The sequence below is a fragment of the Schistocerca cancellata genome, chromosome 4, assembly GCF_023864275.1.
Source record: "Schistocerca cancellata isolate TAMUIC-IGC-003103 chromosome 4, iqSchCanc2.1, whole genome shotgun sequence".
Classification (NCBI taxonomy): domain Eukaryota; kingdom Metazoa; phylum Arthropoda; class Insecta; order Orthoptera; family Acrididae; genus Schistocerca; species Schistocerca cancellata.
In genome coordinates this window covers 739,681,507-739,700,224 of record NC_064629.1, presented here as the reverse complement: position 1 = coordinate 739,700,224, position 18,718 = coordinate 739,681,507, and the positions used below count along the sequence as shown (strand labels likewise).

The 18,718-nt window shown below is 40.8% G+C and overlaps 1 protein-coding gene across 3 annotated transcripts in view; it reads left to right on the top strand.

The window, feature by feature from the left end:
- The first annotated feature begins 220 nt into the window (after positions 1-220).
- Positions 221-18,718, top strand: part of LOC126183535 (membrane-associated tyrosine- and threonine-specific cdc2-inhibitory kinase) — a 174,296-nt gene continuing 155,798 nt past the window's right edge. Inside the window, exons 1-3 of one of the 3 annotated variants that reach the window (XM_049925604.1) lie at positions 221-428; positions 6,454-6,562; positions 11,680-11,863. In XM_049925604.1, the coding sequence (XP_049781561.1) occupies positions 405-428; positions 6,454-6,562; positions 11,680-11,863 (317 nt within the window). In that variant the 5' untranslated portion in view covers positions 221-404. The remainder of the gene's footprint in view (positions 429-6,453; positions 6,563-11,679; positions 11,864-18,718) is intronic. The other 2 variants (XM_049925603.1, XM_049925605.1) reach the window with 2 other exon arrangements.

The following is an 18,718-nucleotide window of genomic DNA, read 5'->3' as shown; positions in this document are numbered from 1 at the left end:
AAGTTAAATTTGAAAATCAACTATAAAAGTTCCTCCTCGATAATGCGTTTTTTCTGTAGAAGAATTTCTATTTTTATATCATGTAAAAGGTGGTGGGTAGGAATAACTAATTCAAATACCTATTTTTAAAAAAATAAAAAAAATCTTGTAAATGGTCAATATGTAACCATATATGTTATGTGTATGTATGTAAATCTTCTCGTTCCACATCACTGGGATTCATTGGACAAATGGTGCTTGGAACACGAAACCATAGCATATCATTTTGAAATCGGAATGATCGTAGATTATTAACTTTGATATAGGCGCTTCATTTGTATCTATGATTCGTTAAAGCTCCGCTAAACAAATGACAGTGTGAGTCGACAGACGCTGTTGTGGGCAGCAGCTAGCATTAGTAAAAAATGGAGAAATACAGGAGGAAGACCGTAAGAATTCTGCCATATGCGCATTAAGTAGACTGCACTTTGTCGTTGAAATTTAGCATAGACGAAGAAAGTGAATTGTTGTGACACTTTTATTTGCAAAGAATCATACACTTGGTTATCTGTATTTTTGTTGATTACTGTATTTTTGTTTTGAAGGTAGTCGTGTTTACTTGATGTTTTGGTTGACATAAGATGTGATTTTCGTTTTTTCTTTCATTTGTTTAATTAGAAAGTGTTTATGATTTACTGCTGTGATGTACCACAGCCCCGGTTTTTGTTTTCTTGTAGATGCGTACTTGTATACAACACGTAGATTACAATTCTGTGCTGCTACGCGGGAAGAATTGGAAGTAGATCACTGTACGGCAGGTTTAGTCTAAATGTCATTTTTTTGCGAGCACCAAAAATGTTTTTTCATTGAAGCGGCCAATTCTTTTGGCCTGTCCCGTAACAAATGAGCTAATGCTAGGTTTCTACACACCCCGAGGTTACGTTAAATCCTAACGATAATAAACATTTTGACAGCCCTGCGAAAAATATGCAGTTAGAAATACATTACAGCCAGATGTAATAGCAGGGAATTTATTTTCAGTGTTATCCCATTGAACTCCGACTATCGCCCATTGATCCCGAATATTTATCTGCACAACCTGCAAATTGAGATGAACTGTGGGATGGTTCCTTATATCATTGAGAGGCCAATTCCAGCTCATTCCTTGTCTATTTGTATATAATGCTTAGTACACAGTGATGTCGATTCTGTCATTATTGAATTCGAAACGTCTTTCTTAAAGTGTGTCAAATGAACTGTAGTTTAAGTAGATCATGTTCTGAGAGTTCAGTGTTAATCACCTCAAAGACCATAATAGTTTCAACTAATTCCACCCTCTGGACATGATACACATTATTGGTAATGATTGCTTTCAAAAAGAATATGTAGGGCTATTTATTTTTGTGTTTACTGTAATAGAGAAGTTTGGTGGCTTCAGGAACTAGAGGGTACATACAGGACATGACTATCACAATTTGGAATTAATCAGAGCTAAGTTATACATCAGTGATGTGAGCTAAGACTTTTACAGATGAGAAACTTGTATACAAACAAGAAGAATTCTTTTTATCTAATGCCATATATGAATTTTATAAATTATGAAGGGTCCGCACAAAAAAAAAAAGTTGATACATGTTTTATTTCAATGCAAGGTCAGTAGTAAGAAAATGAAATAAGTTATGTAACAGATATCCTTCATATGACCATTTTGTGTAAGAAAATAATCAAGAAACTTCACTGTTTCAATAGGAAAAAACCTTACTGAAAACTGGTATTTGAAAAAGGGTGCATGTACCATTTTGACTAACATAATCAAACGTTTATGTCCAAACATGTATTACTGATTTCTATCTTTGCCGAGTAGGTGACACAACTTAATTCATAAAGTACTGGAGTCTGCTGCGCTGCTTATGTTCATTTAATAAGTGAGGAATCATTTTTGTAAAATTATTTTTCTTTTCCACTGTGAGGCAATTATTGCATTCCAGTGGTTTTAGTTCCATAGTGCATAGGTCTTGTGGTCACCTTCCCTTCTTTATAGTGTTGCATGTTGTCCAGGGGGCAATGTCAGAGACCAGTGTTTTCACTTGTACACAGGCAGGATTCTCCTTCGTTGACTTTGTTGTATTAAACCTGGGGTATGTTAAATTTTTCTGTGTTCCCATAGCTATCTGCAGCTTTTTGTAAATCCTCAATCATTCCCCTCCATATTTACAATAATATAAGGATGTTTTGGTCTACTAGGTGTTATTAATGTTGCCAGATCATGTGGCACAAACATCTTACTGACAAGTTTCCTCTTCTCAACCTTAGCAGTCGCGGTCACTAGGAAGAAACAAATGACCACTAACAACAAACATGTGACTGATGTCATCAAAGCGACCTTTTGCAGTGAGATGCAAAAGATCAACAACCATCACCTTATTTTTATTTTGTCTGATGCAATTAACAGTCCAAGTTACCAGCCTTCTCTTACTACAGGATTTCTTGGAATGTTATTTTGTATTCCAGTATTATAGTTTGGGTATCAGTTGGCAAAACCAATGAATGTAACTGGAGGAATATTGGCTGAGGCGACAGACTGATTTGTAGCACAGTGGAAGTGCCGTCAACATCGTAAGTGAACTTTTACCGAAATGTTAAAAGTACTAGGGTTTCAAGTAAGGTATATCACTCCTTTGGGTACGTGTCATACATTTCTGACTTTTTCTTTTTTTTTTTTTCCTTGGGTGTCAGTATGTGTTATATTACTAGACCCCCCCCCCCCCCTCAAAAACGCATATCATATTAATTATTTGAAATAACTATAAGACTGAATTTCCCTTGTGTTTGTCAGTGGAAATGGAATGTATTACAAATGCAGAGATACTCAATTTACTTGATTGGCAATTTGTCATTGTCTTTGGCAAAGGCGGTTGATCCCTTGATCATAGTGATTTTCTTCAGATTGGGGTACTTCTCTCTCTCTCTCTCTCTCTCTCTCTCTCTCTCTCTCTCTCTCTCTCTCTCTCTCTCTGTGTGTGTGTGTGTGTGTGTGTGTGTGTGTGTGTGTGTGTGTGTGTGTGTGTGTGTGTGTGTGTGTGTGCGAGAGAGAGAGAGAGAGAGAGAGAGAGAGAGAGAGAGAGAGAGAGAACCATGGAGATTGCCACACACACAACCAGCAGCAGGTATTTATGAATGTATTTTGATTAAATTCTGTTCTTAGTAGAGGATATCTAGGGCTTGTGGGAAGAGTATTCAATTTAGTTTAGATGAGCTTGTCCACAAAATATGTAGACTTCAAAGTTTGGCACATTTGTGGAAATGTAATTTGAGAATGTTGGCTACAGTTGTAAAAATTTCATTTAGTACAATCTGTGCCTTTTAGTAAAGTATCTTGCTTCTTCAACAACAAAAAGAAACAGAATGAGAAATATTGCTAATATTTATGAAAATTCTTGCTTCAGTTTTCAGCTCAGTACTGTTTATCTTGTAGATAAAATAACTAGTACTCGTCTTTTACAACTGGGTTGTAGTTGCTAAATACAATTAATCATTAATCCTGTCTGGAAGATGAACAACATTGGCTGGTGAAGGGTGCTTACCTGAACAGCCTGAATCCCAGGAGTGACTTGTCCAGTTTTTAGTTAGCTTTTATTTACGAATGTAATAAAGAAACTATTCATTTATGGGGCATTGATACTTTTTTCATTGCAAGGGAAATGATAAAGAACAGTCTGTTTGCAGTTTTTTTTTCCTTTTATACGATATGCTGGTTTAGAAGTGTAAAATATGCAAAAATGCAAATAAAAAAGCAGGTAGTAAACATAGTGTACATATGAAACTGCCTGGCAGATTAAAACTGTGTGCCGGACTGAGACTCTTAACTCTGGACTTTCGCATTTTGCGGGCAAGTGCTCTACCAACGTAGTTTCCCAAGCACGACTCTCAACCTGTCTTCACAGCTTTACTTCCGTCAGTACCTTGTCTTCAAACTTCACAGAAGTTCTGGAAAACTTGTGGGACTAGCAGTCCTGGAGTAAGTCTCAGTCTGGCATGTAGTTTTAACCTGCCAGGAAGTTTCATATCAGCATACACTCAGCTGCATAGTGAAAATTTCATTCTGGACAATATACATAAATCTTTAACTATTGGTTGAAGAGATGGCATGAAGTTTTTTCCACCCTGTGATGTTTCGTTCATAGAATTGCTGATATTTTTTCTGTAGCAGCCTTAAAAAAGAAGATTTATAAGTTTTTGAATGACAATCTGCCCCCAGGAGCTGTCGTAACTTGGAATAGAATCTCCTTTTGCCTTTTCCTTTTCACTGCTGCACAGTTTCGGCTGAATAGCAAATTTCTCTATGGTGTAACCCATCAAATGGACATATTTGCGCTATAGTTGAAGTATATGTTGATCATACATTGTTAAAATCCAGTAGGATGGCTGGACTTCAAAATAACCACATGACACAGCAGTGTTGTAACATACCGCATGCAAATATAATGATAATTTAAAGTAAATGAAATGCCCTCTCCCAGAAACCGGGATATCCTCTTGTAAGAAGGGAATATGAATTCACGGTTGGTATTGTTGTTTATTTATTTTGAAGCCTAGCCACCAGAATGCATTTTAAGAATGTGTGACTAACATACAGATTTGACTAAGCAAAATATGTCTGATGGGTTATAACATACACTTAAAATTGTTGCACAGCCAAAACTATGCAGTAATGAAAAAGACAAAATAAGAGAATGATTTTTTCAAAGTTAAGGCAGCCAGTCTGCCAGATGTCATTCTAACAATTTTACTTTGGCTGTGGACCCCATTGCAACTAATATTACTAGTAAGACAACCACCTGATGGTACCTATACTTCATGAAAAGATGTTGAGTGAGGTCCACAATTACTCTACCAGGCTATGCTCATAAACAGGCATTTAATATCAAATGACACATTCATAGACAAACATTAAATATCAAATAAAACAACACTATACTTAAACAAATTATCCCTCCTGCCAGCTGCTGGTTCAAATAAAACAGACACTATGTGGATACCATCAGTCAAAACCTGTTCATCCTTGTCATCTGGTTAAACAAAGATGGTTGTTGGTTTTTGCAAAATTAGTCTCCTCAGTGTCATCATCTACAGTTGACGTTACAAGTAAGATATCGTGTAGGCCTATATTGGATTGAGAATTCCTAATATCGCAGATATAGAAAGCCTTAATCACATCACAGATATCATGTACAATGTTATCAGATTTCTTGAATGATGTTTCACCAAAAACTAGGGTGGTTTTTGTTGGTGACAATTAGCAATGAATCTGCTGTAGTACCACTAGCCTGTTTACTGGGTGACTTTGCCAGTGCTTTCTTAGCTCTGTGGACTGATTTTCCCAATGCTTGAGGAGAAATTTTATGAACATTTGTGTCTCGTTGCTGCCTTGTAAATTTTTCTCATTCTCACTGGCAGTGTTTCATTTCTGCAGCCCTGTTGCATTACTATTCTTGGTCTGTCAGTGTTGCACTATCTTCTTCTTTTGGTGATACTCTCTGCTTCTCTCTTACTGCTTCACTTTAGAATGTTTTTCTTCTTCACCTGCTGGCTTCTTCCTCCAATTTTGCCAGTTTACTTTCCCAGGTGTAGGAGACATGACCACTAGATTTAGCCAATATTTTGGAATAAGAACAGGCTTGTCACACACCTAACAAAATGAAACTTGCAGAATGCTAAGAGTAATATTTCAGGAACAAACAAAATTAGTTGAGAATTGAGTGTCCATTTAGATTCATTTGATGATGAAATTAGAGCATACACGTTCTCAACATAGAAGGCACTTTTTCACAATTTAAGCACAGAAAAAATATCTTAGATTGTCAGCGTCGTAACTAGAACTGCATGTCGAAACATTGTTGGAAGCCTTTTTAATAATTTGGGCGATATCTCCAGATATGATTTATGGAGGCTAGGTGTAACTATCAGTGATACCAATTTTGGAAAATGCTTTCCTGTTGTTTTCGGAAGAAAAAAGTCATATGCCTAACAGGATCTTTACAATTCCATCTTTACTGTTATACCACTCTTGGTACATAAATTACTGACGGTTAATTTTGTTATATTTGGTAAATACATATAATTACCTCGATTTCATATGCTACTTTCACTAGTTTCTTGAAACCTGAAGTAGACATATCTTGTCTAAAAAGTATTGTGGAGCGTGCTATCTGCATCATTTAAGAGCAGCAACAATCTTGCATTGAATAGGTACTGAGCCATAACTAACATTCTTAATTTATCAATTTTGCATTATTTGCCAGAAGCTATGCATGGCCACAGAAGAGAACGCAAGATAGCAATGTATATTTGCATCTTTTTTGTTAGAGTAGTGTAGTCTAATGGCTGAGTAGCCATTCAGTACTGTGTATCAGGAGCATTTGTGTCAAATGTATATATAGTGTACCCCAATTTTCATAGAAATTTGTGTTACAGGCAGAGGACCTAATCAAACTGCTCGTACCACCTAAACCGTCAAGACGATCGTCAGGCAGGCCAGTGGCACCAGCTGGAGCCAGTGTGTTATCTTATCAAGAGGGCAACTGTATCCTTATATCTATACCTGAGAGCTCATGTTTCAGTAATAGTTACATAAATTTTGTTGAAACTTTGTGATTTTATTTATGTAAATAGTTTTCTTAGATATGACTGTTCATATTCTGCTTGTGCACTTTACCTGTTTATTAAAAAAGTGTGTATTGCTTGTTCTATTCATATGAGTTAAATGAGAACAGTTTTTATTTTGCTTGATTGTTAAAAAAGTTCTACCTTCAGAAATACCTGATATTTCAGTTCAAACCACGTTCACATTTGATACAGTGACAGATATTAATCTAGTGTACGTTAATGGAAAGTGCTTTGTGGAATAATGCAAGGTGTAAAGGTATCAACTCTGTGTATAATTTAGGCATTGAATGGTCGATAGGCAGAGACAAGAGACTGAAGATTCTGCTAAGCTTTCAAATGAGGTCCTTCAGAGCTAACTGGCCCCTGCCTGACAAAAAAAGTTAAGAACCCTTACGAAACTTCACAGATTGAGAAGGCATGCAATATTTCAGTGATACCAAAATAATCAAATTTACCTAAACTTGACAGTGTGAGGCCACTTATCACTGTGACTTTGCACCTGTCTGAACTGGATGCAGGCACTGTTTCATTTGGGAGAGGGTCCCATAAAGCTGTTGTAGTCTCTCCTGAGGCAAGCAGGCCACAACTGTTTAACTGGTCTCTGATACTGGTGTTATGACAGAGTTGACATCCGAGCTGGTTCCACATGTATTATTTGGGCCAGGTCTGGGGATCTTGCTGGGTATGGGGTTACCTCAGTGTCACACACAGTTCATAGATGCACACAGGAACATGATTAGTCAGTGGACTGAAATTGGTTGCATATATAAAGATTTTATCTTAATTGTGACTTTGTAAAATATCCATAAGCTCGGGGGGCCTCCTGACAATATTTCATGACGATTCATGCAGTATGTGGAAATCATAAAAATGACACCACGATACTGTCGCACAAGAGATAACACGAGTGTGTGCGAGAGGTCTGAGATGTACCATTTGGCCATGAATGTTCCTTCAGTCAGTAACAGCTGTATCATGAAGTCGTACCTTGTGGTTCCCCACACTACGACACAAGAAGTAACACTGATGTGCCTCTCCAAAACATTGGTTGGTTAGTTGGCTACATGTTTGCTAGACCGTTTGAACAATTCTTTTATCTCAGCATTACTTTGCCAGGTATGGGCTTGGCAACCCCGGGGTCCCTGAGTTGGGGACTGGCAAGCACCACCAGTCCTGTGTCACTGTAAGCTCAAGGCACATATTGCCCCGACACAGCTCCTGGGCCAGATTGGATCCACAGTCACTTGATCAAACATCTCTCGTCAGACTACAAGTGACATCCCCTTGTTATCTTCAACCGGATCTGGTGTGATGGCGTCTTTCCATTGCAATGGCGGGGGAGCACCATCATTCCAGTGCTCAAACCCGCTTGATGTGGATAGCTATCGGCCAATCAACCTCACCAATGTTATTTGTAAGCTGTTAGAACATATGGTAAGTCAGTAGTTGTGTTGTGTCCTGGAGTCACGTGGTCTAGTGGCTCCATGCCAGGGTGGTTTCCGCCAGAGTCACTTTACCATAATCTAGTTTCCCTCGACCCTGCCATCCGAACAGCCTTTTCCAGACACCAACACCTGGTTGCCCTCTCTTTTTATTTACGAAAACCTTATGACACGACCTGGCGACATCATATCCTTGCCACAATATATGAGTGAGGTCTCCAGGACCCAGTCCAGATTTTTATCCAAAATTTCCTATTGCTCTGTACTTTCCATGTCTAAGTTGGTGCCTCCCATAGTGCCCCTCCATATCCAGGAGAATGGGGTCCCGCATGGCTCTGTATTGAGTGTATCTCTATTTTTAGTGGCCGTTAATGGTCTAGCAGCACCTTCTCTGTATGTAGACGATTTCTACATTTTGTACTGCTCCTCCGGTACTAGTGTTGCTGAGTGGCACGTACAGGGAACCATCCACAAGGCGCAGTTATGGGCTCTAGCCCACGGCTTCCAGTTTTCAGCCGCAAAGTCATGTGTTGTGCACTTCTGTCAGCATCGTACCATTCATCCAGAACTAGAACTTTACCTTAATGACGATCCACTCACGGTTGTGGAGAAATACCGGTTTTTAGGACTGGTTTCTGACACCCAATAGACGTGGCTTCCTCGTCTTTGTCAGCTGAAGCGGAAGTGCTGGCAGCACTCGGTGCCCTCCGCTGCCTGAGCAACACCAACTGGGGTGCAGATCGCTCTATGCTGCTGCAGCTCTACAGAGCCCTTGTTCAATCATGCCTTGACTGTGGGAGTCTGGTTTATGGTTCGACAGCGCCCTCAGCATTACGTTTACTTGACCCAGTGCACCACCGTGGTGTTCGTCTGGTAATAGGAGCTTTTAGGACAAGGCCCATGTCAGGGCTTAAGATTGTGGTTTGTGTCTGATCTCTTCTGTCTGAAGTGGAGTCATTGCCTTTATCACATATACTCTAGGTCCATTCACATACATCTCCATGGTGTGCAGCTAGGCCAAAGCTTCGCCTGGACCTTTCACATGGTCCTAAGGACTCAGTTAACCCCGTGGCTCTCTGCTGTCACGTCCTCTCGATTCTTGACATGTACCAGGACCATGAAGTGGTTTACACTGATGACTCGATGGCTGATGGTCATGTTGGCTTCGCATATGTTCATGGACGACATATTGAACCACACTACTTGCAAATGGCTGCAGTGTTTTCACTGCAGAGCTGGCGGCCATTTCTCGTGCTCTTGAGCGCATCCGCTCATGCCCGGGTGAGTCGTTTCTCCTCTGTACTGACTTTTTGAGCAGCCTGAAACCTATCGACCAGTGCTATCCCCGCCATCCTTTGGCAGCGACCGTCCATGAGTCCATCTATGCCCTGGAATGGTCCAGTTGTTCAGTGGTGTTTGTGTGGACCCCAGGTCACGTCTGAATTCCAGGAAATGAACTTGCCAACAGGCCGGCCAAACAGGCTACACGGTAACTGCTTCTGGAGATCGGCATCCCCATAACTGACTTGCGATCATTATTATGCCACAAGCTTATTCAGCTTTGGGAGACAGAAGGCAACATCTGAGTACGCACAACAAACTGCCTGCCATTAAGGAGACTATGAATGTGTGGATGTCCTCCATGCAGGCCTCTCGCAGGGACTCTGTGGTTCTCTGCCGGCTCCACATTGGCCATATGTGGCTAACACATGGTTACCTCCTCTGTCGTGAGCACCCACCTTGGTGTTACTCTGGCTCACATATGACTGTCGTCCACATCTTACTGGACTGCCCACTTTCAGCCCTTCTGCGGTGGACTTTCAACCTTCCCAGCACCCTACCTTCGGTGTTGGTCGACAATGCCTCAACAACAGATTTATTTTTATGTTTTATTCATGAGGGTTTTTTTAATCGTACCATCTGAGGGTGGGCATTTAGCCTTCTCTCCGAGGTCACCACCCTCCCTCCATTTTACCTCTGTTGCACTTTCTTTGCATTTGTTTGTCTTGGTGGTCATCTTTATCCTGCATGTGTTCATCTCGCCTTGTCTTTTTTGGGTGGACATTTTAGTGTGTTGTAGAGTCGCTGACTCATCCTGTTTTATTATTGTCATCAGCCAGCCCAGACCATATGATGGTTTTAATACCTCCTTCTACTTTTCCTTGTGGTGTATGTTTCCTAATTTTTTGTTCATTCCGTTCGTTTTCTTTTTAGGGGAGGTGTTGGGTGTTTTTGTACCTTGAGCCTTGCTTGCGTCAGGAAGAAGAGGCTGATGACCCTGTAGCCGGCCACGGTGGCCGAGCAGTTCTAGGCGCTTCAGTCCGGAACTGCGTGACTGCTACAGTTGTAGGTTTGAATCCTGCCTCGGGCATGGATGTATGTGGTGTCCTTAGGTTAGTTAGGTTTAAGTAGTTCTAAGTTCTAGGGGACTTATGACCTGAGAAGTTAAGTCCCATAGTGCTCAGAGCCATTTGAACCCTGTAGTCTGGTCCCTTTTATACCCCAAACTAACCAACCAACTCCCTCCAGTGACCTACCAAGGCCTCAGTGCTTCCATGCTGTGATGTGCTGCCACTGTTATCCATGCCAAAGGTGGATGTACCGGCTATTAGGTAGGTGGTCATAATTGTTCTGGATGATCGGTGTAAGAATTAATACATAACTCAAATGTGGAAAAAATTGGACATGACCTGGATTTTTACTCAAGTGTCTAAATGTGCTGATAGCCCAGATCTTGCCTGTCTGGCACTTACTAGACTCCAGCATAGAGTCAGATAAGATATGATTTCCGTCATGTGACATGCCAAACTATTCCATACATTGTCCTGCCCTCAGCTGTGTCTCCAACACAGTAACTATTTCAGCTTCAGTTGTTCGTAAGTTGTTATAAATGCGCACTTATGTATTTTGAAATAAAGTGCCATGATGAGGGACACTTGTACGTCAAAAGCTGGAGTGCTGTTGTTCATAGTTATCATCATTTGTTATGGTTGCACGAAGTTACTTTTGTTTAGCTGGAATCGTGCAGTAGGGATGATGCCACACTTAGCAGGTTAAGATATGCCCATAAAATGTACAATATTCTGTGGGCATTGAGTGAAAGTTATCTTGTGGCTATTGGTGTGAATATGTTCTTTACACTTTCTTTCAAACAAGCTTCTAAAAGCAGTTCAGTATAGTTCATTATTACTATTGGCTACTATTTTCTCTCCCTTGCGCCCCCCCCCCCCCCCCCCCCCCCCCCCCCTCTCTCTCTCTCTCTCTCTCTCTCTCTCTCTCTCTCTCTCTCTCTCTCTCTCTCTCTCTCTCTCTCCCTCTCCCCTTATACACACACACACACACACACACACACACACACACACACACACACACACACACACACACCAATTGGTGTTGGTGGTTTAGTACCTTGCTTCCATAAGGGAAAATTTATTTAGAAAGTATAGAAGTTATATAACTATTTCATTGACTACAAAGTAGAAATTGTGCTAACTTCTTAGTTTACATTTGCTCTTCAATATCATAATATAATTGAGACTTTCCTACAGTAATTGACAAGTGTTTGAAATTGCTATCCTTAACATAATATTAGCCAAGCACCTGAGTGCATTGTACGATCCCAACTGTGCGGATTCATACTTTTATCAGTGCTTCTCTAATCCATTAAAAATTGGAGAAGGCTCATATGGTATTGTATACAAAGTGATAAGCAAAGAGGATGGTGCAACATATGCTGTGAAGAAGTTCAAGAATAAGATAAATAGTGAGTCTCAGTGGTGAGTAATCTTCCAAACAATCGTATTTACATTTCATAAAAGTGTTTAAATATCAGGTTCTGTTTATTTGTTGATGCCTCCATACAGTGGCTCTTTTTGTAAGATTCCTGTTTTTATATGTGCAGTATAGCACAGGTCATAAATGTTAGTTATATGTGTGTGTTTATATCAAGTTCGTGCATTGCTATAGTACCAATCAACCTGTCAAATCCAGAATGAGATTTTCACTCTGCAGCGGAGTGTGCGCTGATATGAAACTTCCTGGCAGATTAAAACTGTGTGCCCGACCGAGACTCGGACTCGGGACCTTTGCCTTTCGCGGGCAAGTGCTCTACCATCTGAGCTACTGAAGCACGACTCACGCCCGGTACTCACAGCTTTACTTCAGCCAGTATCTCGTCTCCTACCTTCCAAACTTTACAGAAGCTCTCCTGCGAACCAAGCAGAACTAGCACTCCTGAAAGAAAGGATATTGCGGAGACATGGCTTAGCCACAGCCTGGGGGATGTTTCCAGAATGAGATTTTCACTCTGCAGCTGAGTGTGCGCTGATATGAAACTTCCTGGCAGATTAAAACTGTGTGCCCGACCGAGACTCGAACTTGGGACCTTTGCCTTTCGCGGCCAAGTGCTCTACCATCTCAACTACCGAAGCACGACTCACGCCCGGTACTCACAGCTTTACTTTCTTTTATTTTTATTTTTATTCACTCATTTCTTGCAGAGAACTAGTAATTTCCATGTAAACTAGAGGTGTTACAAAAATACACATTTTACATAATATTCCAAACTGCCGGTTTGTCTAAATGTCATGGGACTTCCAGATATTTGTTCAGTGATTTATGTGGGCAGAAGTTAAAGAGCTCAAAATCAAGGTGGTAGAAAATACGTGGAAGAATTATTTCTTATATTCTCTGTAGTTTGTGTATTTTGATGTTTTGCAGTCATACACTAGGTTGAAGGAGACTTCTGTTAATTGCTGTATGAACAATGTTGATCACTCCAAAATTGTCATTTAATTACTTCCCTTTTACAACTGCTGCAGATGGAAGGTTGCCTCAGCACTCTAACAGAAATGAGAAGGCAAGGTTAATTTTGTGGTTTACTGTATGATGCCCAATAATAGTATATTCTAGAGTAACTGTGCATTTGTGTAAGCCCATAAATTAGCTATCATAACAATCTTTTGTATCAGTTCATTAAACTATACTAGGCCTAAGCACCTAAAAACGCTAAGACTGTGACTGCAGTATGTGTATAAGATGATGGAACACATGATCAATGGTTGATTAGTGTGTTGGCTGGAGTCACACCATCTTCTCACTAATGCTCAGTGTGGGTTTCGTAAGTGCTGCTCAGCGGTTGATCATCTCATCAACTTGTCGACGTTCATCATGAATAATTTTTTGCAGAAGCGACAAACAGTGGCCATATTCTTTGATTTGGAGAAAGCCTATGATACCTGTTGACGAACAGGCATTCTACGTACTATGCACACATGAGGCCTTCGCAGTCGTCTTCCCAATTTCTTCCGCGAATTTTTAACAGACAGAGTTTTCCGGGTACTTATTGGTTCCTCCTTATTGTCCCACACATTTTCACAGGAGAACGGGGTGCTTCAGGGCTCCTTACTGAGTGTTGTCCTCTTCGCCATAGCCATCAACCCAATTATGGAATGACTTCCAGCTGGCATTTCCGGTTCTCTTTTCATTGACGGTTTTGCTATCTATTACAGCTTCCAATGGACCTGTCTCCAGTAACACTGTCTTCAGCGTTGTCTGGACCGTCTCTATTCGTGGAGTGTCACAAATGGTTTCCGCTTTTCTGCTACCAAATCAGTTTGCATCAACTTCTGGTGGTACAAGGCATTTCTTCCACCATCCTTGCGACTGGGCCGAACTGCTCTCCCATTTGTGGATGCAACGAAGCTCTTAGGGCTTACATTAGATAGGAAACTCAGTTGGTCTCCCCACGTGTCCTACCTGGCTGCACGCTGCACCTGGTCCGTCGGTGTCCTTCGTGTATTGAGTGGTACCTCTTGGGGAGCTGACCGCACTGTCCTCCTCCGCCTCTATCGATCTCTTGTCCGCTCTAAGTTGGATTATGGATGCATTGTCTACTCCTCTGCATGGCTGTCTATCTTACGCCATCTAAATACAATACACCATTTGGGGATCCATCTCACCACTGGTGCCTTCCGTACTAGCCCAGTTGAGAGTCTCTCTGCAGAAGCCAGTGAACCACCACTGTCATACGGCGCAACATCCTGCTCAGTAGGTATGCATGTCGGCTTTCTTCCATGCCAGGCCACCCAACCTTTGACCCTTTTTTTGATGACATTCTTGACCGCCAATACGAGATGTACGTTTCTTCTCTGTGGCCTCCCGGCGTCAGCTTTCGTCACCTGCTTCAGCAGCTGCAGTTCACACTTCCTGCCCCTTTCCGAATGGCTGAGAGCCCTTCACCACCTTGGCTTCAGGTACAGGTTTGTGTTCTTTTTGACCTCAGCTCGTTCCCGAAGGATTAGACTCCCGACCTGACCTATCGCTGCAAATTTCTCGAACTTCACTCACAACTTGCCGATAGCATTTTTGTGTACACTGACGGTTCAAAGTCCGTCGACTGTGTTGGCTGTGCTTTTGTCATTGGCGATGATAAGTTTCAATACTGGCTTCTCAACCAGTGCACAATTTTTACCGCAGAGCTTTTGGCCCTCTATCAGGCTGTTCACTACATCCGGAGTCAACAGCTCACTCGCTGTGTGACATGCTCTGACTCCCTCAGTGCCCTTCAGAGATGGGGGAGCACAGTGATGTTCATGTGGGTTCCTGCCCATGTTGGTGTGCCTGGGAATGACGCTGCTGATGCTGCAGCCATATCGGTTGTCTCACCTCATACTCTGTTCCCTCGCAAGATATTCGTACTTTTCTCTATCAGTGTATCACGTCACTTTGGCATGACTATTGGTGCTCCCTCCATGGGAACAAACTCAGAGAAGTGAAACCTCTCCCAACAGCCTGGTCGACTTCCTCCCGGCTGTCTCGCCGTGAGGAAGTAATGTCAGCTCAGTTGCGAATAGGGCACTGCCGCTTTAGTCACCGCCACTTGTTGAGTGGTGACCCTGCACCCAGCTGTCCTTTCTGTAGCCAGCCATTAACAGTCAGACATTTACTGATCCTCTGCCCGTATTTTAGCCACTTACGTCTCAGGATCGGGCTGCCGCCCGCATTGCCGGACATTTTAGCGGATGACGTGCGAGCTGTGGCTCACGTTTTAAGTTTTTTAAAAAGCAGTAATATGACAAAAGAGACTTTGTTTCTACCTGGTGACTCTGATGTCTTGTTGCCATCTTTTAAATACTCGTCCATAACGTCTTGACATTTCAGATTTGTTTTTTCTTCCTTTCTGTATTGGACCTCAAAACGGTTTTTTACCCTCGCAGTCCCAGCATTCTATGGTTATATACTGGGCACTTATGACTTTAGATGTTTTGCGCCCTAAAACCCCACATAAAAAAGCAATATGTGTATCCATTATTAAATGTTTGTTAATAATATTTACTCAGTCCAAAGGAATTTCTGTATTTGGTCAGTAAACACTAGACTAAGCCTGGCCATGATTTCCACTCCAGGAGTGCACTCACACACTGAGGATGCAGCAGAGTCTGGTCTATGCTCCAGTCTCCCCCACCACTGTGTTACTCTGAGCAGGAGTGAGTGAGACGGCTATATGCTGAAGGCTGCACAGATGGAAAACTTCGGAAGACATATTTGCAACACAGTGTGACTACTTCTAAGAGCAAAAATTGCAGCATATTTTTCTAAGCAGGATTTTATGTTCATTTATCTGGGTACAATAAAATTAAAAAAAACTGGAAATAAAAAATATAAATCTTATACTGAAGTGCATATTTTGCCCTGCAAATTTGTACTACCTGTGAACATAATTCCAATTGTTTCTAAATTACACTTGACAACCTTGAATGTGAGTTTTATGGTACATTGTTGGGAGTCTTAAGTGTTGTTTCATTTTCACTGTTGATTTAACACTAATCATTATTATTATTATTAGCAGTTTATCACTGTAGGGCAAACATGTTTCTTGTAAGGAAGATTTTCTGTAACGAGTTACAGAGGTTTGATTGATGCAGAAAATTGTGCTGAACTTCTAGCAGACGATGAATTAGCAGAGTTCAGAGATGTAGAGTTTGAGCTCACAGAAGTTAAAGAGCATTCAAATGAAGGAGAAAAACAAGACAATTAAGGAAAAAAACCACACAAGTAACACTCCAAATAAACGTATTGCAAGTTCTAGTAGAGTGTATCTTGCAAAAGCTCCAGGGCAATGTAAAAGGGATAACAGGATTTTGCCAACATAGTCCATGAACCTCAGGGAATAGTTGTTGGAGGGAAAGTAACAGATATGTAAATCATTCAAAACCATTTCACTTCTAAAATTGTAAGGAAAATTGTTGACCATACAAATGAAGAATCTGAGAGAGAAATCTCTCTCATGCTAGTGATTCTAAAATTATGCTTTGATGGGAATTCTAATTTTAATGAAAGTGTACAAGGTCACCAATACTTCATTGTTTGATTTGTGGACAAATTTATTGTGAATGGCCATTTATACAGAAACTATGACTAAGACCAGAGCGTATCAACTATTGAAAATTCTCCATTTTGGTGATAAGGTCACCAGGGCAGAAAGACATATCAATGACAAATTTGTGCCACTGCCTGAAATATTTGAAGAACTGAATGAAACATTCCCACAGTGGTTTGATAAGTCTGGCAAATTTCAAAGAAAGAATAGGACATTTATGTTGCAGCTTCATGGTTCTTAATGTAGATCATTGCAAGAATTGTATAAAGAATTTAAACAATGTCAGCATAAAATTAATTGTTGATGGCCATCTGAATTGCTCAATGTATCAACTGCAATTGGAAATGGGGAAGATAGTGTTTCATGCTGTTATTAAACATTTTTGTTTGACTAACTGAACTGCTACACAAATCAAAACAGATTCGGGTGAAGTTCACGTGGACTCTTACCATCATTGAAGACCATCTACTTTTGAATTAATTAATTAAAATGTGGAGCACTTGAGATGAAGCACACTCCGGCCATCCAGCTGGGGTCACCATAAAGGAAATCATTGAAAAAATGCATGGTATGGTAATGCAAGACCACCAAATAAAAATGAGAGATTGCTGAGACTGTAGGTGTCATCTCAAATGAGTGGGTGCATAGTACCCTGCATGGAGAATTAGCCATGAAGCAGCTGCATGCAAGATGGTGCCGCAATTGCTCACGTATCTAGCACAATGTTTCAACACAATGTCTGGTGATTTTTTAATGGCAATCTGAGAGACTTTTTGTGCTGATTTGTGACAGTTGGTGAAATCTGGATCCATAATTACATACCAGAGTCAATATGGCAGTTGAAACAATGGACAAAGGCTGGTGAAAGTGCACCAAAGGAGGCAAAGACCATTTTGTCAGCAGGTAAGGTGATGGCCAACTGTTTTTTGGGATTCCCAAGGAATAATCTTTGTTGATTACTAGGAAAGAGGCAGAACCGTAACTGGACACTATTGGACTTCATTGTTGGACCATTTGAAACTTCTGTTGGCTGAAAAAAAGATCAGGGTTGGCATACAAGGAAGTGCTCTTTCATAAGGATAATGCACCATCCCACACATCAGTAATAACAATGGGGAAAGTGCATGAATTAGGCTTTGAATTGGTTACTCATCCACCCTCTTCACCAGACTTAGTTCCATGTGACATTTTCCTATTCTGTATGTTGAAACTTTATCTTTCTGGGAAGAAATTTTGATCAGATGAGGAAGTGATAATTGCAGTCAACAAGTATATTGCAGAGTTTGACAGAACCTATTTTACCGGTGGGATGAAAAAGCTGGAGGATTCTATAGGTGAGTTTGTTTCATAAACACTTTTTCTATCCTTTTTTTACCAGACTTACTAAACCAGCTTCGTACTTCAGAAGTGGCCCTCACAATACAATCGATGAAATGCAAGGACTTTTCAGAGGTTTTGTCCATTTAAAGTTTTCCTCAAGGACATGCCTGAGAAATATGCTATACTTGTTATAATTCTCAGTAGTGCAATAGAATGGTATGTAATGAAAATGTAAGTGTATGCTGGAAAAGCAGTAGACCTGCCTGTGAATGAGGTCCCTTTGAGATTTTGGATAGACTGGCGAAGCCAGTAAGGTATACAGGCGATGACAGCAGCAGGAGAGTTGTATTCCTCCAAGTTTGCATTCGCAGATCCGACTAAGAATCCTCCATTAACTGTTGTCTTTTATGCCACAAAGGAAAAAAACAAAGAAACATCTGTTAATATTGTCTACACAACATTGTGATGTAAGACTAGAAGTTGTTGCATCAAAAAATAAAATCCACGTAAACTTAAAATTCCACTAAGGGAAGAGGGGACACCATAGACATAGTGACTATGATATACTCTGTACAAAGAGGTATGAGGATATGGCCGCTGTAAGTGTTCTGTAGCCTACTTGATATACACTACTGGCCATTAAAATTTCTACACCAAGAAGATACGCAGATGATAAACGGGTATTCATCGGACAAATATATTATACTAGAACTGACATGTGATTACATTTTCACGCAATTTGGGTGTATAGATCCTGAGAAATCAGGACGCAGAACAACCACCTCTGGCCGTAATCATGTACAGGTACAGCTGCCGATGCAGCTTCAACACAATACCACAGTTCATCAAGTGTAGTGACTGGTGTATTGTGACGAGCCAGTTGCTCGGCCACCATTGACCAGATGTTTTCAATTGGTGAGAGATCTGGAGA